This window comes from Calliphora vicina, chromosome 1, assembly GCF_958450345.1.
Source record: "Calliphora vicina chromosome 1, idCalVici1.1, whole genome shotgun sequence".
Taxonomy (NCBI): Eukaryota; Metazoa; Arthropoda; class Insecta; order Diptera; family Calliphoridae; genus Calliphora; species Calliphora vicina.
The window spans coordinates 10,338,758-10,361,975 of record NC_088780.1 but is presented as its reverse complement, the minus strand read 5'-3'; the positions used below and the strand labels follow the sequence as shown (position 1 = coordinate 10,361,975).

At 28.8% G+C, this 23,218-nt stretch overlaps 1 protein-coding gene across 1 annotated transcript in view; it reads left to right on the top strand.

Annotated features, from left to right (window-relative positions):
• Positions 1-23,218, top strand: part of Ino80 (chromatin-remodeling ATPase INO80) — a 139,542-nt gene that overhangs the window by 82,417 nt on the left and 33,907 nt on the right. The window contains exon 14 of the mRNA XM_065498961.1: positions 4,561-4,897. Coding sequence (XP_065355033.1) covers positions 4,561-4,897 — 337 coding nt within the window. The remainder of the gene's footprint in view (positions 1-4,560; positions 4,898-23,218) is intronic.

Genomic DNA, 23,218 nt, shown 5'->3' with positions numbered 1-23,218 from the left:
AATATTTGCTGTCTAAAGAAATTTACAAAAAATTTAGTTTTATTTGATTTTTAAGACGAATAAATTCGGTTCATTAAACGAATATTAGATTACTTTTATTTGAAATTCAATCAAGTGAGCTAAAGGCTTCTACTGCTTACCTTAATTTCGTCTAATAGAATTAATCTGGCCTTTAACTAGGTCTTTAAAAGAATTACTTAAAAATAATTATATTTTTATCTTTAAATATTGCTTTCCCACCTCTAAACCCAACCATATCGCACCCCACCCACACTCGTAACCTGCTGGCAACAAGAACATCAACAGTTCTTGACATGCTGGTGAATAACCTCTTTTCTCTAAGTTGTTGCTGCTGCTGCTGTTGTTGTCGTCATTATTGTTGTTTGCAAATCATAATGCGATCTCATCGCATCGTCGTCATTTAACTTTAAATAAAAATTATCTGCACCAGTAGCTCATGTAAATGCAGCCACTTAATCTCAGCACAACATAAATAAATACTCACTCTCGTTAGTTGCAACTGATGGATGAATGAAAGAATGAATGTATGAATCAGTGAATGAATAAATAGAAAAGTAGCTGTAGAAAAGAACTCTAAATTAAATTAATAATTTTCTACAGTTACCACGCCGCCGCCGTATTTATTTCATATTTGATTTAACCAACTTCACTTAACTACTGTAATTTGTCTTGGCATTCGTCACCATCATCATCATAATCATCGTCGTTCACTTTTCAATTGACAACTTCAGGCGAGCACAACATGGATGGAAGACATGGAAATGTTGCAGCCGGCAGAAGCGAAAACATTAAAGTGGCATGGCTAAGAAAACAGGGCGCTCCTTAACTTTACGTGCACCAATTTTACGTTTTTTATTTTTTTTGTTCTTTTTATTTTTCTGTTGAGTGTGTTCGCTAAACTTGGTTACAATTTAATGCACTTTATTTGTGTCGTTGTTTGCTGCGCTTGTTGCACTATTAATGCATGAAAATAAAAACATTAAATTGTTAGCAACAATGCGAGGCATAAAATAGTCAGTTTTTTGTGTGTGTTTTTTTATTCTTAAAGGTTTCGTTTTTTTTTGTTCTTTTTCTTAGTCTTATTATAGTTTTGTTGTTATTTTTATTGTGTCGTAGAAAAATAATTTTCAATTTACATTGTTACCAATTTCAAGTGGAGGGGAAATAAAACTATGTACTTATATTGCTATAATTTGTTTTACACCATTTGCAGAGTTTTAAATTAAAAAAAAAAAAAAAATTTATTCGATTCATGTTGCGAATAAAAATTTATTCGATTAAATTTATTCGAATTTCTCTATTTTTAAGAGATTTCCAACAACAAAAATACAAAATTATGTGAAAAAAATATATTTCATATAATTTCTATTACGAATAAAATATTATTCGGCTCAAAAATATTCGAATAAATATTTTTAAAGTAAACTATTTGTATAATTTTTCTTAAGACAATAAGGAAAATTATAAAAAAAAATATTTTTTTTATTTATAATGCAAAACGAAATTTATTCGATTAAAGTTATTCGAATATAACTTTTTTGTTAAAGAGTGTTTTTTATTAAAATTGGATTTGAATCATAAAAACTTAAATTATATGTAAAAAATTTAAATTTTATTAAAATTTTTATTCGAATAAAATATTATTCGGTTTAAAAAATATTCGAATAAATATTTCATGTAGTAAATTTTTATTTATTAATATATTTATAATTTAATAATGGAAAAAATAATAAATTCATTCGGTTCATTAGACGAATAAAATGTTATTCGATTAAATTTATTCGAATATTAATATTTTTTATTATTTTTTTTAATATTTTGTAATTATTTTTGACACTAATGAAATTTATAAACAATCGTTTTATTGTACGAATAAAAATTTTAATCGATTAATTTTATTTGAATATTTTTTTTTAAATTTTTCTATAAACAGTGTTTCTTCCTCAAAAAAATACAAAAATATTTTTTTTCGATTTATGATACGAATAAAATGTTAATCGATTATTCGAATAAACATTTTTGACACTAATGAAATTTATTAAGAATCATTTTTATTCGTTTTATTGTACGAATAAAAATTTTAATCGATTAATTTTATTCGAATAAATTTGTTTGTAAAAATGTTAATACTTGAAATAGTACTAAATTAAAATAAAAATTTTTAATTTCTATGATTGCTAATACGAATAAAAAATCCTTATTCGATTTATGATACGAATAAAATTTTAATCGATTATTCGAATAAATTTTTTTTTAAAAATTTTAATACTTGAATTAAAATAAAAATTTATAATTTCTATGATTTCTAATACGAATAAAAAATCCTTATTCGATTTATGATATGAATAAAATTTTAATCGATAATTCGAATAAAATTTTTTTGATAATTTTTCTTTTTCAACAAAAATACTAAATTATAAACTATAAACAATTTATGTGATTATTAATACGAATAAAATATTATTCGGTTAAAAATTTTTGGAATAAATTATTTTTATATAAACTGCTGGTATAATTTTTCTATTCCTTAAAAAAAATACAAAAATATTTTTTTTCAATTTATGATACGAATAAAATGTTAATCGATTATTCGAATAAAAATTTTTGATACTAATAAAATTGATAAATAATCATTTTTATTCGTTTTATTGTACGAATAAAAATTTTATTCGATTAATTTTATTCGAATAAATTTTTTTTAAAAAATTTTCTATAAACAGTGTTTCTTCCTTAAAAAAAAGACCAAAAATATTTTTTTTCGATTTATGATACGAATAATAACGAATAAAATGTTAATCGATTATTCGAATAAAAATTTTTGACACTAATGAAATTTATAAAGAATCATTTTTATTCGTTTTATTGTACGAATAAAAATTTTAATCAATTAATTTTATTCGAATACATTTTTTTTAAAAATATTTCAATAAACAGTGTTTCTTCCTTAAAAAATACAAAAATATTTTTTTTCGATTTATGATACGAATAAAATGTTAATCGATTATTCGAATAAAAATTTTTTAAACTAATGAAATTTATAAGGAATCATTTTTATTCGTTTTATTGTACGGATAAAAATTTTAATCGATTAATTATATTCGAATAAATTTGTTTGTAAAAATTTTAATACTTGAAATAGTACTAAATTAAAATAAAAATTTTTAATTTCTATGATTGCTAATACGAATAAAAAATCCTTATTCGATTTATGATACGAATAAAATTTTAATCGATTATTCGAATAAATTTTTTTTTAAAAATTATAATACTTGAATTAAAATAAAAATTTATAATTTCTATGATTTCTATGCGAATAAAAAAATCTTTAATCGATTAATGATACGAATAAAATTTTAATCGATTATTCAAATAAATTTTTTTTGATAATTTTTCTTTTTCAAAAAAAATACTAAATTATAATATAAACAATTTATGTGATTATTAATACGAATAAAATATTATTCGGTTCAAAATTTTTGGAATAAATTATTTTTATATAAACTGCTGGTATAATTTTTCTATTCCTTAAAAAAATACAAAAATATTTTTTTTCGATTTATGATACGAATAAAATTTTAATCGATTATTCGAATAAAAATTTTTGATACTAATGAAATTTATAAAGAATCATTTTTATTCGTTTTATTGTACGAATAAAAATTTTATTCGATTAATTTTATTCGAATAAATTTTTTTTAAAAAATTTTTCCATAAACAGTGTTTCTTCTTTAAAAAAAATACGAAAATATTTTTTTTTCGATTTATGATACGAATAAAATTTTAATCGATTATTCGAATAAAAATTTTTGACACTAATGAAATTTATAAAGAATCATTTTTATTCGTTTTATTGTACGAATAAAAATTTTAATCGATTAATTTTATTCGAATAAATTTTTTTTAAAAATTTTAATACTTGAATTAAAATAAAAATTTATAATTTCTATGATTTCTAATACGAATAAAAAATCTTCGATTCGATTTATGATACGAATAAAATTTTAATCGATTATTCGAATAAAATTGTTTTTGATAATTTTTCTTTTTCAACAAAAATACTAAATTATATTCTATAAACAATTTATGTGATTTCTAGTACGAAACCTTTTGGTATAATTTTATACATTTGACATTTCAATATTTTTAGAAATATTTATAAATTTGTTTCTAATATTTCCCACATAAAAGGCAACAGTGTAATGGGTACTAAAATCGCAATGACACCTCAAATTAAAAAAAAAAATATAAAAAAGCTATATGAATAAGCAATAAATGTCAGAGGGTTTTTGTTGAAACGAATATTCTTTGTAGCAAAAGAAAAGAAAAAAAATATGTTTTTATGTAAAATAACAAGCTTGAATAATTTTTAACAAGTTTTACAACCAACAAATAAATTCAGTTGAAATAAAATAAAAGGGTTTCTTTATTTATGAAGACACCAACAAAAAAAAGCAGAAACTGATTTCAGATAAAAAAAAAACTTCCGTTTTTAATAAAAAAAAAATTAAAACCTTTTTCCATAATATTAATTTATTGCAGGCGGCAGCTACTACAACACTACCTGCAGGAGGCATTACCATACCAGCCACTCCTACAGCCACAGCCGGCTGCAGTGGAAATGTACAGATATTTGATGATTTATCCAATGCTTCACCTTCGACTAAACGCTTCAAATTGGAGGTATCAGCTAATACAGCAAATATGGATGATGATTCTATAGATGTGGCGGCCTCTGAAACCTCTAGTACCTCTTTACAAGTTGGCTATAATGAAACTTTACAAACACAGCAACTGCAGCCGCAAAATGAAGATTCTGAAAATGAGGCCTTGATTGTAGATTGTGAAAGTCCCATGCAACATGGCAACGAATCACCAAGTAAGTCAAACATTTTATTTCATTTCTTCTTTTTTATTAACTCTTGTTGATCTTTAATGATCTATTTAAATAATTTTATTAGGTTTTTATTATAATGTAAGTTTAACAACAGCAGTGAGTGAAAGAAATACTGAGTGTGTGTGTCATGTGTTACCAAAAAAAAGAGTTTCTAGTGTTGTCAAAATTTTAGTTTTTATTGCTACACAACATATCAATGTAGTACATCATAAAACATCAGTGTAGTCAGTGTATTGTATATTCAACTCCAAACTATATGTATGTATGCGTTTGGCATTTCTAAAGAGGTGACCAAATATCTTCAAAAGTTAACAATCCATTTTTGTTCTCAATAAATAAATGATCAACATAAATTAATTTGTTTATCGTGTGTTTATCAAAGCTATTGTGCCTTAACAAAATGCTTAACATGAACTGTTTAGCCAATAAAGTCTGATTTAATGAACAGATTTGTGATAATAAAATGTTTAATCTTACGACAATGGCCCAGGGCCAAACAGGCAAAATGCAGTTGGTTATGAATGTGAGTATGGGGAAATTAAGATTTCATGGTGATAAAAGTGTGCTTGGGATTTCTTTTAAACCCACTTGTCCGTATTGTTTTTGAATGTTTTTCTCAAATGCTGTTCCATTGTAATGAGAAATTTATTGCAGCAAATAAAAATTCATTAGGGCTTCTATTCAATCCAAATTTTATGGAACTTTGTAACAATTCTGTTACAAATTTACCACCTAATAAACACGCTTTTGTCATCATCAGCTTACCATTATTTAAAAAAAAAAAGAAATTTGAATTTTCAAAATGTTTCAATTCGCAAATACTCAACGTGTCAATTTCCATTCAAACAATGGACAGTAAATAGCACAGAGCGACACAAAAATAGTTTTTTTCTCCGTCCCAACTTTTTAGAGTCTTTGATTATGAGCTTCGCATCTTTTTTTTTGTGTTGGGTGCATAACTGAAGTTTTTTGCTTCGAAAATGTTAAATTTTGTACCAACAAATCGTCATATGCGGGAAGTTTTGCTTTATTTCTTTAATTTGGAAAAAAGTGTCGCATAAACTCGCCCAGGCCAGCCAAAAAAGTTTGAAGACCAAGAATTGGAGGCATTCCTCCATGAAAATTGTTGTAAAACTTAACAAGAGCTTGACAAATTATTAGGAGCTACTCAAGCTGCAATTTCAAAACGTTTGCGAACACCAGAATTCATCCAAAAGCTGGGAAATTGGGTAGCATACGAATTGAAGCCGAGACCACTTGAAATATGATTTCGCATGTCCAAACTGCTTAAACGCTATAAAAGAAAATAAGTTTTGCACCGAATCATTACTTGCAATTAGAAATGGATTCATCGGTTTCAACGTGGTGATTTTGACACGGAAGACAAAGATCGCCTAGGTCAGCCAAAAATGTTTGAAGACCAAGAATTTCAGGCATTACTCCATGAAGATTGTTGTCAAACTCAACAAGAGCTTGCAAACGCATTGGGAAATACTCAAGCAGCAATTTCAAAGCGTTTGCTAGCAGCAGAAATCATGCAAAAGCAGGGAAATTGAAGCCGAAACCCCTTGAAAGAAGATTTTGCATGTCCGAAATGCAGCTTGAACGCTGTAAAAGAAAATCGTTTCTGCATCGAATTATTACTTGCAATGAGAAATGGATCCATTGGTTTCAACGTAAGAGAGATGGTTTGTGCGTTTCAAAAGTGGTAATTTTGACACGGAAGACAAATATCGCCCAGTACAGTCAAAAAAGTTTGAAGAAATGGAGGCATTACTCCATGAAAATTGTTGTCAAACTCAACAAGAGCTTGTAAAAACATTGGGAGCTACTCAAGCAGCAATTTCAAAATGTTTGCCAGCAGCAGAATCCTTGGAAGACGATTTTTCATATCCGAAATGATGCTTGAACGCTATAAAAGAAAATCGGATTTGCACCGAATCATTACTTTCGATGAAAATGGATCCATTACGATAACCCGAAGCTTAAGAGATTGTATTTGAAGCCCGGTCGACCCAAATGGAAGACAACTCTCTTATATGGGCCGGTGCTTCGAAGTCTATTTTGGAGTTACGACAGCGTACAGGAGAGGGCACATGAAGGCGCTAATCGGTGACAGTAGGGTATCCAGCTCTATTGATTCTCTGGAGCATCGTCGCAATGTGGATTGTGTTTTACAGTTCTATCGATACTACGATGGAATGTGTTCTGGAATGTGAAATTAGGGAACTTGTTCCCGATACCCGAAGTTTCTTAGAGGGGGCTCATGCATGTGTGGTCGATTAGCCAGTGGATTGCACAACACATTACAGTGAAAATTCGTTCTTTAGCCGTACCGTCCGTATGTGGAACAAGATTCCCGTCGAAGTATTTCCTGTCCCTTTCAATGTAGGAAAATCCAAATCAAATGTTCACAAACACTACTCCCTCTATCCTCTTTTCCATAACCTATTTTCCTAGTTCCAATGCATTGCGTGAGTAGGGGTCATCCATGAAGCTAAGGCAATTCCCTGTATTTGGTGGCAGTAAAGTATGAATTGCTGGAATATGACCAGACCATCACAGGGAACTTGTACCGAAAGCAACTGTTTTGTTTAAAACGAGCATTGGCCGAAAAACGCCTAGAGTATGCGGCCGGATATGTAACCGTAATATTTCATCATGACATCGGTCGGCAACATGTTGCAATACCTATTAAAAAGTATTTGGATGAAGTGGTTGGGAAGTTTTGCCTCTCCCACTTTATAGTACAGACCGCTCCCCATCCGACTACTATTTGTTTCAATCGATGCAGATCGCTATCTCTGGGATACGCTTCAATTTGGAACAGAGTATCCGATATTGGCATGATTCTTTCTTGGCCTCAAAATATGAGCAATTCTTTTGGCTCGGTATCCATATGCTGCCAGAAAGAGGGGATAAGGTCAAGAGGGGATAAGGATAATTGACAAATGTATCAAAATAAAAGTTAAAAATTTTAAAAAATCCCGACTCTGGCGTATAAATCGGGCTGAATTAGACCGATAGCATGGGTTGTGTTGGCTTTAAGGACCGTTGTGGTTTCTGGCTTATTTGCATAGACTTGCGACTTAAGAAAACCCCACAAGAAAAAGTGTAAGTGAATCAAATTGCACGATCTCGGTGTCCAGTTCACACCATCTCCATATGAGATAACCATGCCCTCAAATTGCTCGTACAGAATGCCCAATATGGCAAAAGCTGTGTGGCACGTAGCGCCACCACATTGCGTTGGTGTCCATATCATCCAATTCAGGCCAAAATAAGTTGGTAATCATCTACCTATAGTGCCCTCCGTTGAAGGTGATGGCCTAACCAATGTCGTTCTCAAAAAATATGGACCGATGACGCCACCAGCCCAAAAACCACACCAAACAATGACTTTTTCGGTATGCATCGATGCTCTTGGATCTCATTTAACCATTTTTCCATGATGATTTGTCAAAACAAACTTAATAAATTCTGTAGTTTTGCTAAATTTTCCTCTATTCAAACTAACTGGTCTTCTTAATTTCCAATCACTTCTTCCACATCATTGGACAATGCAACTTGTAGTTATTTTTTATTCATGTTGACAAAAGAGCCAACAAAAATCTCCCGTTTAATTTCCAAATAGCGATTACTCAATTGCAGCTTAATAAAAGAACATGTATTACTTAAAATAAAATAAGACTTATATCTATGTGCAATGCAATAAACAGTCAATAACTACTTTGTAGTTTTGCATACAGTTGCACTAAGCTGCTGCTGCTTAATTTCAGCTAAGAAACAAGAAATGGGACCAACTGTAATTAATCGGGCAGGAAAATGAGACTGCCATTCAGCATGTGACGACGATTATTATGAAGGTGCTAGTCATTTCATAGCTATGAAACGAACATTGTGTAGAAAGGTTGTTCCGGATATTATAGGGAACTGGATGCTGGAGATGCTATCTTCTATAGATAGCATCTATAGAAGATAGATTGCTTGGACCAGCACTCAGGGGATGACCCCTACTCATGCAATGCATTGTGTTGGAACTAGGAAAATAGGTTATGGGAAGGAGGATAGATAGTGTTTGTGGACATATGATTTGAATTTTCCTACATTGAAATGGACAGGAAATACTTCGACAGGAAGCTTATTCCACATACGGACGGTACGGCTAAAAAACGAATTTTCTCTGTAGTGTGTTGTGCGATCCACTGACCAATCGACCACGAATGGATGTGCCCCCGCGGATGAACGCGTATTTCGTAAGAAACTACGGGTATCGGAAACAATTTCCCTAATTTCATCAGAACACATTCCATTGTAGTATCGATAGAACAGTGAAACACAACCCACATTGCGACGATGCTCCAGAGAATCAATAGAGCTGGATACCCTACTGTCGCCGATAAGCACCTTCATGTGCCCTCTCCTGTACGCGGTCGAGTAACTCCAAAATATACTTCGAAGCACCGGCCCATACATGAGAGTTGTATTCCATTTTGGGTCGGATATAAGTGTTATAAGGAGATCAGATGAAGTGAAGTATTTCTTACACCGTCTTAGAAAACCGAGGCACTTGAATGCTTCTTTCGACACTTGAAAAATATGTTTTGTCCAGCGAACATCACACTGAATTCTCATGCCTAGAACATCGAGAGCTTCTGATTCCTTAATATTTACACCACCCATAGAAACAGATGAAGCAACATGATCTGTCGTGCGTTTGTGTGTTAACATACAACATTGAGTCTTACGTGCATTAAAATCGACTCTGTTCGCATGACCCCATTCGGAGATTGTCACAAGATCTTGGTTAAGTGTATCATTCATGTTTTGCCTCATTGCACTATAGGTTAAATGACTACTTTTTCTGTGCTAAATTAATAACGACTACAAAATCATGGTATTCAATCCAAAACCTTAAAGAATTTCGAAAGTAAGAATAATTCTATTAAAAAAATGGAATTTAACCCACTAACGACCAAAAATTAACCCATTTACAATCATTAATGCAAACTTAATACATTAATTTATTTTACTTATACTAAAACTTTTAGTAAAGAAAGAAACTTTGGCAAGAGTCTCATTTGCTTTTAAAATTTCAATAATTTATATTCGTGAGTGATTTTCGGAAGTGGGTTATATGGGAGCTATGACCAATTATGGACCGATCGTCATGAAATTAGGTCGTGTGATTATTTTCTTTATGAGAGTTGAATTTTCTGTTGAATTTTATATGTATACCAAAATTTTTAAGAGATTTATGCACGTTAAAGTTATTTTAGGAAGCGGGTATTTTATGGGAGCTATGACTAATTAAGGACCGATCATCATAAAATTAGCTGACATGAATTCGTATATATAAAACTTATTTGGAGCAAAATTTGTGTAGATACCTATATAAATTAAACATTAATGACCGATAAAGTCCAATTACGGGAGGAAATTTGTATGAGGGCTAGATGGTGTAATGGACCGATTTCACCCAATTTAAATAGGTTTCGTCATTGGGACGAAAAAATTATATGTACCATATTAAGGTGGGTGTTAGACTAATATTCTTGGACATTACAAACATCTGCACAAACGCATTATACCCTCCCCACTATGATGGTGTAGGGTATAACAAATTAATTGTTTTCGTTATATGCTTCTCCACTTCATCTGAAAATATGTTTACTTCAATTTTTTCCACTACATGTTTGAAAACAGCATAAAATTTTTCTTTTTTTGAATTTTCGTTAAGCCAAATTTCAAACAATAACCTAAAAAAGATAGTATTATTCGAAAACGGCTAAAAATGGCTATTATATGTAAATGAAAATTAGTTTATAACATTTCAAAATATTCATTTCTGATTTCATTTAATCTGCCGAACTTTGCCGAAATTTTAAAAGCTTCCATGAAGTTACATTTTGAAAACAATCGCAGCACTTTTAAGGTTATGTTAAAAAAGTGGATTTATTTCAAGCAAGTTAAACAATTTTATCACATTTTTTAACAAAAAACATTACTTACTTACTTAGTTTATTGTTCTCCATTTTCACTTTCTTGTTTATAACTCGCGAAATTATTTAAACATGCAATTGAAAATTTGAAAGCAATACAGGCTTTTCAACAAAATTTATTATGTAATTACGATGCAATGTCTTCGACTGCGTGTTGTCAAATGGAATTTAATATTTACCAAAAACAAAAAGTTGGCTTAGTTAATTTGGAGTATTGGTTACAAAATGGCATTAAAAAAAGTGCAATATTTGCATTTGAAAATAGGACTTTAGCACAGTTTTGGTAGCCGTTTAACCTATAGTGCATTGCCCCAATCTTCAAAAGGCTTGGCCTATAGTTGAATGAATATGAATGGCAAATGTTGCTGTCATCTGCAAAATAATAGATAGGGTTGGAAGTTTGACTTAGAAGGTCATTTAGAAAAATAAGGAATAGAGTAGGAGAAAGAACGGAGCCTTGCGGTACCCCTGAATTAATCTTGAACTCATTTGATGAGATCCCAACTACAACAACTCCTATAGTGCGATCTCTGAGTAAGCTCGATATAAATCGAGAGAAGACGTTACCGACCCAAAGGCAATAAGTTTCGATAAAAGCGCACCATGCCACACCCTATCGAACGCCTTAGAAATATCTGGAGCCACCACTTTACTTTCGCCAAAACGGTGAATGGAACTACACCATTTTTCCGATAGGAAGGCAAGCAAGTCCTCCGTAGAGCGTCCTCTACGAAAGCCGTCGCTAAGTAAATTGTTCAACTCTAGATATTTCACAAGATGGTGGTTAACCATACTCTCCATTACTTTGGAAAGTGCAGAGCAAATTGCTATTGGACGATAATTTTCAGGGTTGTTAGCCTCTCCCTTTTTTTGGAATTGGCGTTACATTAGCAACCTTCCAACATATAGGAAATTTTCCGGCACGGTATAATATGCTGAAAAGGTTTGCTAACGGACGGGCTAGCGTCGAAGAACACTGCTTCAAGACCAGTGCTGGTATACCATCAGGTCCACGAGACTTGTTTATATTGAGATCCGCTAATTCATTCTTTAGCCTTACTATTCGTATTTGGAATAAGCTTTCTGCTGAAGTCTTTCCTGTCACTTTCAATATAGGCAAATTCAAAGCAAATGTCCACAAAACTCTACTCCCTCTATCATCCCTCCCATAACATGAGTAGGAGTCATTCACTGAGTGCTTTCCAAGCAAAAAAGTACTTAAGTATTTGTGTCAAAATATCTGACCAACTCCTTTTTGGGCATTTTTCTACTTTAAAATCCAAGAGTCTTTAAAAATCAAAAGATTTTCCTTCGAGATTTGTATTGAATGTTTCGACTTCCATCTCCCGATCTCCGGGAATATTTATTGTAGATATGTTGTCCAAACGAGGCTTCGCTAATGGTTCCAGAATTTGTGATGTAAACTGGTGAGAAATTGCTTTGATATGACTTGGTATGACTCTCAGACCATGCGACAGGTTAGGATATTGAAACATGATCAATGAGATTGATCTACGATTTATTACAGGATCGCTCAAATATTCTTTATAGAGGATAAATCAAACTAGTCTCATCTTTGAGTCGTTTATACCCAGAGGAGGATAATGGATTGTTTGGTGTGGTTCTGATGGCTGGCATAATCGATCACTAAAATATCCTTTAGTGATCAATGGACCTATAGTTGGTTACATTGTCCTTACGACTGTGCCACAAAGCTTGTGGGATGCAACATTTTAAGTATTAAAGAAGTAAAGTAGATGGTAGTAGGAAAATTATTGTAAAAATTGTTGGCGATTTTTTTTTTTGTTAGCCGTCTTTCAATTGAGTAAATTGTAATCGCTTATTTAAAAAGCAATGACAATTAACATACTTAACCAACAGGTAAACAAAGAGACAGACAGACACACGGATAGATGGATGGATGGATAAATATACATATGAGTGCAACACAAAGGTGGTCATATACATACAATTGATTTAAATCTTGGAAGTACGATCGGCTATATGAGCTAAACACAATTCTGACACACAAAAAATACTTTGGTATCAAAATAAAACTAAAAAAAACAGCAACATAATTGGAAAGTTTTTGTTGTGTGTGTGTGTTTTTTCCAACAATTTCTTAATAATGTTGACAATTTGTTGAAGTAGTATGTTGGTTTATATGATGATCATTCAACAAATATCATACAAGTGCTTGTACAAACTCTAATGACAACAATTACAAGAATTGCCACAAACATGTAGACATGTTGAGGAGATCCATGTTAAACTCTAAACAACAACAACAATAACAAAAAGAAAGATATAAAACTTTGATCCATTTTAATGGCCAACAATAAAGCTTTCTAAGCCATTTAGTAGTAGTCATTTGGTTATATGGACTTTTTTTCAACTTTGGTGCGTTTTGGGTTACAATTTATTTTAAATTTTTCATTTTGGGGAGTTGTTTTTACTGGATTTGTGTGTGGCATGTAGCAGGATTATTGCATTTGTTTTTAGTAGTTTTTTTTTTTTTTTGGAAAAGTTGTTGAGTTTATATTGTGTGACTTGGTCTAGTATGCAAATTTTGTATTTTACTTGTGATGTTTTTCTATCAGTTTTATCGATTTGCAATTTGTTAAACTAATTTCAATTCCAACTTAAATAATGTGAGACTAATTGTTGAGGAAATAATAAAAGAAAATAACAGCTTGCTTATATTTATTGGAAATCAGGAATTTTTAATCAAAATGCAGGTAATAATTTTGAGGAGACTTAATTGGTTTTTAGCTGAAAACAGATAACTTTGATATTTTAATGGTATTAGTTAAACCTAAATGTGATTTCTATAGATTTTTTTCTAAATTTTATTCATTTTATGATACGAATAAAAATTTATTCGATTAAAATTATTCGAATATAAATATGAGATTAAGATTTTTTCGTATTTGAAGAGACTTACAACGACATAGAAATTGAATTAGGTGGAAAATGTATGTTTTATATGATTTCTGAATCGAATAAAATATTCGAATAAATATTTTTGGTATAAAAACTTTTTCTGTGTACAATGTTTTTATATTAAAGACATTTACAAAAAATATTTTTATTTGATTTATGATACGAATAAAAATTTATTCGAATAGAAAAATATGAACTCGATTTTTTTTGTTTTAAACAGACTTCCATTAACATGACCTACTAAGTTGTGAATTCTATAGAATTTTTAAATTTTTTTTTCGTTTTATGATACGAATAAAAATTTAATCGATTAAAATTATTCGAATATAAATATTTGATTTAAATTTTTTCGTATTGAAAGATACTTTTAACGATACAAATACTGAATTAAGTAGAAAATGTATCGAATAAAATATTCGAATAAATATTTTTGATATAAACAATTTTTTTGTGGACAATGTTTCTATATTGAAATCGCCGTTTTATGATCCGAATAAAAATTTATTCGAATACCAATGTATGGATGTGATTTTTTTTTATTTAAAAGAGACTGCCAAACAATAAATTAGTTGTTAAAATTTATATTTTATATGATTACTGAATCGAATAAAATTGTATTCGTCTTAAAAATATTCGAATAACTATTTTTGACATAAAAAATGTACAATGTTTTCATATTAAAGCATTTACAAAAAACCTATTTTTATATGATTTATGATACATACAAATCAAAATTTATTCGATTAAATATATTCGAATACAATTATATGAGCTCGATTTTTTTATTTTCCATTAACATACTAAATTCTTAATTTTATAGAATTTTTCTAATTTTTATTCGTTTTATGATACGAATAAAAATTTTTCGATTAAAGTTATTCGAATAGAAATATTTCATTTAGATTTTTTCGTATTTAAAGAGATTTAAATTCTGAATTAGGTGGAAAATTTATGTTTTATATGGTTTCTGAATCGAATAAAATTTTCATCGCCTTAAAAATATTCGAATAAATATTTTTGATATAAGCTATTTTCCTGTGGGCAATGTTTCCATATTAAAAAGAGAGACAAAAAACATTTATTTGATTTATGATACGAATAAATATTTATTCGATTAAATTTATGCGAATACAATCATATGAGCTCGATTTTTTTTTTTATTTTAGAGAGACTTCCATTAACATAACATACTAAATTGTGAATTCTATAGAATTTTTCTAATTATTAATCGTTTTCTGATACGAATAAAAATTTATTCGATTAAAGTTATTCGAATATAAATATTTCATTTAGATTTTTTCGTATTTAAAGAGACTTAAATTCAGAATTAGGTGGAAAATTTATGTTTTATATGGTTTCTGAATCGAATAAAATATTAATCGCCTTAAAAATATTCGAATAAATATTTTTTATATAAACTATTTTCCTGTGGACAATGTTTTCATATTAAAAAGACAGACACAAAATATTTATTTGATTTATAAAACGAATAAAAATTTATTCGATTAAAGTTATTCGAATACAATTATATGAGCTCGATTTTTTTTTTTAGCATAACATACTAAATTGTGAATTCTATAGAATTTTTCTAATTTTTATTCGTTTTCTGATACGAATAAAAATTTATTCGATTATTTGATTTAGATTTTGTTCGTATTTAAAGAGACTTACAACTACATAAATACTGAATTAGGTGAAAAATTTATATTTTATATAATTTCTGAATCGAATAAAATATTAATCGCCTTAAAAATATTCGAATATAAACTATTTTCCTATGGACAATATTTCCATCTTAAAGACATATACAATAAATATTTTCATATGTTTTCTGATACGAATAAAAATTTATTCGATTAAATTTATTCGAATACAAATACATAAGCTCTATTTTTTAATTTTAAATAGATTTTCATTGATTTCTAATACGAATCAAATTTTATTCGCTCTTGAAAATATTCGAATAAATGTTTTTGGTATAAAAAAATAATTAGAGTATTAAAAAGTTTTAATTTTTTTACTCGAATAAAAATTTATTCGATTAAAGATATTCGAGCTCGATTTTTTTATTTGAAAGAGACTATATGATTTCTAATACAAATAAAATTTTATTCTCCATTAAAAATATTCGAATAAATGTTTTTAATATAAAATATTAGTATAATTTTTCTGTACACAAATGTAAAACTCTAAACTAATTAAATTTATTTTTTTTTAATTTTTTGACTCAAATAAAAATTTATTTGATTAAAGTTATTCGAATACAAATATATAAACTCAATGACCAAAATCATGAAAAAGAAATAATTTTTTTTTGTTTTCTGTTACTAATAAAAATGTATTCGATTAATTTTATTCGAATGCAAAATATAAATGTGATTTTTTTTATTTTTGTGGCAACAACATAATAGAAAATAGGGAGGAAAATTTATATTTTATATGTTTTCTAAACAAATAAAAAATTTTTCACTGCAAAAATATTCGAATAAATATTTTTGATTTATTCGAATACAAATATTTGATTTAAATATTTTTGAATGTTAAAGAACATTTCAGCAATTGAAGTACTAAGTTAGGATGAAAATGTATGTTTTATATGAAGTCTAAAACGAATAAAAATTATTCGCTTTAAAAATATTCTAATAAATATTTTTGATTAAAGTATTTGTATAATTTTGCAGAGGCTATGTTTGCACAATAAAGAAATTTATAAAAAAAATATTTTTATTATTTTTCTGATACGAATAAAAATGTATTCGATTACAAATATATGAATATGTTTTTTTTTGTTTTTAAAGAGACTTACATTAACATATATACTAAATTAATTGGAAAATTTATATTTGAAATGATTTCTAATACGAATAAAATATTATTCGTGTTTGAAAATATTCGAATAAATATTTTTGATATAATGTAGATGTATAATTCTACAGTAGACAATGTTTGTTTATTAAAAAATTTACAAAAAAAAATTTATTCTTTTAATGAAACGAATAAAAATTTATTCGATTAAATTTATTCGAATAAAAATATTTTATTTTTTATTTTTTTGGATTTTAAAGAGAATATCAGCAATAAAAATATTAAATTATTTATTTAATGAACGAATAAAAATTTATTCGATTAAATTTATTCGAATAAAAATATTTGTTTTTTTATTTTTTTGGATTTTAAAGAGAATATTAGCAATACAAATACTAAATTATTTGTTTAATGACACGAATAAAAATTTATTCGAATAAAAATATTTTATATAGTTTTTTTTGGATTTTAAACAGAATTTTAGCAATAAAAATAACTAAATTAGGTGTGAAAAAGTGTATTTGATACGATTTCTAATACTTCTAAAATATTTGGCAGAGAATTTCTAATACGAATAAAATATTATTCGTGTTTGAAAATATTCGAATAAATATTTTTGATATAATGTAGATGTATAATTCTACAGTAGACAATGTTTGCTTATTAAAAAATTTACAAAAAAAAATTTTTATTCGTTTAATGAAACGAATAAAAATTTATTCGATTAAATTTATTCGAATAAAAATATTTGATTTTGTTTTTTTTTTTAATTTTAAAGAGAATATCAGCAATAAAAATACTAAATTATTTGTTTAATGACACGAATAAAAATTTATTCGAATAAAAATATTTTATATAGTTTTTTTTTGGATTTTAAAGAGAATTTCAGCAATAACTATAACTAAATGAGGTGTGAAAAACTATATTTGATACGATTTCTAATACTTTTAATATATTTGGCAGAGAATTTCAAATACATACGAATAAAATATTATTCGTGTTTGAAAATATTTGAATAAATAAATAAATATTATACGTTGTCTGTAGACAATGTTTGCTTATTAAAAAATATTACATTTTATTCGGTTAATGATAAGAATAAAAATTTATTCGAATAAAAATTTTTGTTTTTTTGGAATTTTAAAGAGAATTTCAGCAATAAAAATACTAAATTATTTGTTTATTGATACAAAAAAAAATATTAAATTTTTTTCATTTTATAGACAATTTCAGCAATAAAAATAACTAAATTATGTGTGAAAATTGTATATAACCTATTAAAATATTCGGCAGAGAATCATTTCATAGTGTTAAAGAAGACCATAATTTTGGATTTAAAATTTAAACCCTATATTAAATTGTTATAAATCTAAATTTTTATTAATATAAACTAAAATCTTGCATGTTTCTCCTGTTGACCTGAACTTGTACAAAACAATTTTCATATTTTTTCTAACATTTTCTAAAGTTTTATTTTATTATTATTTATTTTTTGTTAGTTTCAATTTTAATCTCTGATTTCATGACTTCATTGTTTTTTTCAAAATTTCGTTTCGTTTGAGGTGCAGTTATTGTTTGTATGAAGTGTGTGACAAATTTTTCAATTTTCCCAAAATAAACACCAACATCTAGTGAAGAAAAAAAAAACAACCTAGCAAATGCTAAGGCTGTGTTTCTCGCCATGGCTGTAACATTTTAGACCAAATCTATAAGTAACCTAAAAGAAGCTCAGGCCATAAACCTGACAATCTACAAATAAATAAAATTGTATTATTGTATTATGAAAAAGCTAGAAAGCCTGTAGGAAAATCCACTAGAATAAATATGAAAGAAATAAAATATTTTCTTTTTTTTTCTGTTTGCTTTGTAGATTTTGTTGGGTTTTTTGTGTTGATTTACATAAATTTATGCAATTTTTTGGAGATCGCGTGAACCACGAATATTGTTAGCTTCTTATGTTAATCTTATGAATTTTTGATGAATTTCCCTCTGGTTTAACCTCTCTTATTATAGTCGCCTTCAATATATATAGAGTGGTAGTGTGATGAAGAAGGTATATTATGTTTAAGGTTTTATATGATGCAAAAGGGTTTATTTTCTCATTGGCATTGTTTTGCCAGGATATTATGCTATTTGTTCTTAAGAAGTCTAGTTTTTCGTAAAAATTTTATTTTAAAATTTTTCATTAATGAGCAAAATTTAAAGAATACATAAAATTTCCCAGCAGTTTCCCAACAATTCGTTACTTACCTTTAAATATAAATAAAAACCAATTCATGTTTCAGTGATTTATTTTAACTTATTTCTTTTTTATACCCTTTACCATGAGTGCCATGGGTATATAAGTTGTCCATAGATCGTTATAGAATGCGGAGTCGATATATCCATGTCCAACTGTATGTTGAAATCAACTGTCTGTAGCCCCCAAATAACTTGCATAAATTATTAATATATCAATATGTCCGATATAGTCCCGGTTCGCTTGCTATTTAAATTCGGCAAAATCGGCCCACAAATGGCTGAGATATTTGCAAAAAACCAAGACTACCTCGATTTTTTATTTATTTTCGATCTATGGATTACTAAGTCATTAATGTAGACAATATGGATATCTAATGATAGGTATTTCAAAGACCTTGCCAATGGCATATATATTGCGGATCTACAATGGGTTAAAATCGAGAAACAATTTTTTTAACCCGAATTTTTTTTTCACCAAAAAATTTTTTTTTACATTTTTTCAAACATATTTTTTTCACTAAAAAAAACTATTTTCAGCAAAAAAAAATTTCAAAAATTTTTTTTCAACAAATTAAATTTTTCGTCACTGCCGATTATAGCTCTCTTGCTTGTTTATTTTCTTTTCAACCAACCATAAAAAGGGGTTAATTTAATAAACAAGAAAATCAAATATTTATAACATTTTAACTAAAAGAAAGTTTTTTTCTATTTCTTCTACAGACTGTGCAACTATAATTAAATTAAATTGAAATCAATTTGAACGAAAAAAAAAAACCTCAAAATATTCAATATTTCTTTGATTTTCCCAACTCAAATAATGCACATTCCTTTGGAAATCAAGCTTTAGCATTTGTTTTCCACACAATTTTATTTTGTGTTGACCAACATAAATATCATTCTCATTCAAACCATCTGTATGTCTGTCCTTCCTTCATTTAATCATTTATTCATTATCTTTGAGTCTGTCTGGCTGTTTGATGCTGTTGTCTTTGGCCAAGTGTGTTGGTTGGTTGGTTTTTCCTCACTTTCTGTTGAATTTTTTTCTAACATTATATCTGTTTGCTTTACTGCTCATTACTGGCCAAGGATGTTTTCTTTTCAGTTAATTTTTTTGTTGTTGCTTTTTTGATTCATCACTAAAAGTAAATTTTTGTTCCACTTCTTTTTGGGTCACAAAATGGGTTAATTTACATCAAAATAAGCATCATGATATTTTTTTTTTTGAAATTAAATTTTATATAATTTAAGTTTGTAATTATGAGCTGAACAGAATTAAGGCGAAGCTATCATAATTATTGTATCTCTCTCTGCCCTAGGAAACTTTTTTTTAAACGTCAATATTGTCGCCTCTGTATATTTTGTGATGGTATCCAGAACGCTACATATGTAAATAGGATTCGTTTTCCATTGCATCTAGACCAGGGAAATACTATTGCATTTTACGACTGTATTAGTTATACACTCTCTCCGCTCTCACCACGAATCGGTGTTGCCAGTAAACTTTCGTCTCTTTTCCCCAATTAAAAATGTAAAATCTCATATTGTTCATCATACATCTTTAAATGTTGGGACATATTTTTTTTTCACTGGCAACGCTGATTCTTAAATTGTGCGATAAAAAACGATACACAACCTGCTTGTTTGAGTTCTCAAGCTAGACTGATTAAAAGTTGTTTATTTCTCTACAATGCGTGTGCACACGTACGTAAGAGAAGAGTAAATGAAAAACGCGGCGCCCATGTTTTGCCTTTCCCTGATCTAGACAAATACATTAATCAGCGTTTTAAGTGATTTTTTTTTTTAAACTAAAGAAGAAATATTGTTGATGTATTGTGGTTTGTTCCAAAGGTTTAGCACGCGACATAATTTTCCGCCTAAATGATATAAGAAATAGTTCAGATAATTTTAACAAAAGCTTCTATTTTTTTTATTGTATATGGTGCTTTAACTCTTTAACTAAACCCACTGTTAATGTATGTTCTGCCCAATCTTCCATTTTTGTTGCGTTTTATGATATATTTTCCTTTTTTCTTTCATCGACTTGCTACTTTGTTTTTGCAGTAGGCAATTATCTAAGCTGCTTATAGTTTAGTTTGATATCTTTTAGTTTTTGACTAAGTTTTATCCGTCTAAATAAATAATAAAAACATTTATTTTTGAAAAACGAGACAGTTATGATGATAGCGCACGCGACACAAATTGAAAATCAAAATAATTATTATTAGTACGAAAGTATTCCTATTAAACATTAAGTAAACTGTTCGAAATTTGTTGGAATTTTATTTTTAAAATAAGGGATTTTTTTTAAATGTTTAGCTTTTATTATTAGCTATGTCCTTTTCCCATCTTTCGGGCAACATATGGATTCCGAGCCAAAAGAACTTGTTTTTTTTTTTTTTTAAACAAACACAAACTGCGAAGCGTTTGGCTTGTCTGCAGATACACCCAGAGTCTCTGGCGGGAATCGAACCCGCAACCCTCAGATTTATAGTCCAGCACACTAACGTGTAGTCTATCGGGGCACCCTATCATTGAGGCCAAAAACGAATGTGATACTCTGTTCCAAAGTAAAGCGTAAAACGTACAAATAGTTGTCCCACGGGGCTCGGTCTGGAATATAAAGCGGGTGAGGCCAAACTTTCCAACCACTTCATTCTAAATACTTTTTAACAGTTATTGCAACATGTGGCCGAGCGTTGTCATGATGGAATATTACTGTTTCATATCTGGCCTCATATTCTGGGCCTTTTTTGGCCAATGCTCGCTTTAAACGAATCACTTGCGTTCGCTACAGTTTCCCTATCATGGTCTGGTTAGATGACAGCAGCTCATAACAAAATATTCCCACTAAATACAGAGCATTACCTTAGTGCCATGGATATTTGGTTTAGTGTCTATTCGGCTGGTCGGCCGGGCTTCACAAACGATCTCTTACTCTTCGGGTTATCATAATGGATCTATTTTTCATCGCAAGTAATGATTCGCTGCAAAAATTATTTTCTTTTATAGCTTTCAAGCATAATTTCGGACGTGCAAAATCGTCTTATGAGGTCTCTCCGCTTCAATTCGTATGGTACCCAATTTCTCTGCTTTTGGATGAATCCTAATGCTCTCAAACTTTCTGAAATTGCTGATTAAATAGCAACAATCTTCATGAAGTAATGTCTCCAATTCATGGTTTTCAAACTTTTTTCACTGGCCTGGGCGATCTTTGCCTTCCGTGTCATAATCACCACTTCTGAACCGAACAAACCATCTCCCGCAAGTTGAAACCGATGGAACACATTCACCATAAGCTTTGCTGAGCAGTACTTTTTTTAAATTTTAATGAATAAAGCAAAACTTCCCGCATATGACGCTTTGTTGATACAAAATTCGACATTTACTAAGCAAAAAAAAAACTTTGTTGTTTACACTATAATGTTCAATGACTACGTGAGAATAAATGACAGATATGTAGCCTTCAAAATGACATTCAGTGAGCCTCAAAAGTGATAAGATAATGAAAACCCTAAAATCTATCGATCGATTAAAATGTAAAAGTTTCGGTTTGTTGGAGATTGGGTTGAATAATAGATTCGGTTCTGAAAAAAAAAGATTTAAGCCGGACTATAATGATTTTCATGATCTCAAAAAAATCAAAAAATTCACTACTGGTGTTTATTCACTTTTGCGTTCACAAAAACAGCGTTCAAAAGATACGCGATTTATTATAAATCCCGCATCCATTGTAAATCATACACACAATATTATTTGGCATGTTATTACTGACCTAAGTGAATCATTATTGGTTTAAAATTTATTGAAACATAATTTTAATAATTGTAATTAATACGAAAGAATTCGCATATTGAAATGTTAATAATATCTGTACATTTTTGAAAACTATACAATATTACCTTTCTGCTGATATACAATATTTCTTAACTTAAGTTCTCCCTGTCTTAAGTCAATTAATTAGTTTAGCAAACATGCTGATTTTACGCCTGCAGTTGTCACTCTGTTTCCTCTACACACTTTTACTCCCATTATTACAGCTATGACTTTGTTTACATTTAAGTTTCTTCATTGTTTCTGTAGTTGTTGTTGTATGTAGTTGTTTTGTATCTACTCCATTGTTGTTTATGCTTTAGATTCCATTTAGTGCACTTCTGTACAAGTGTGTATGAAATGGATCAACAGCAACAACAACAAACAACTAAGAAATTGAATGAAAAGAAAAAACTGCGTGCAAAGCATTCAAATTAAAAGCTTAAACGTGCGTTTTATTACTTGTACTTTTGTTTTTGTTGGCTTTAAGCAACCATCATCA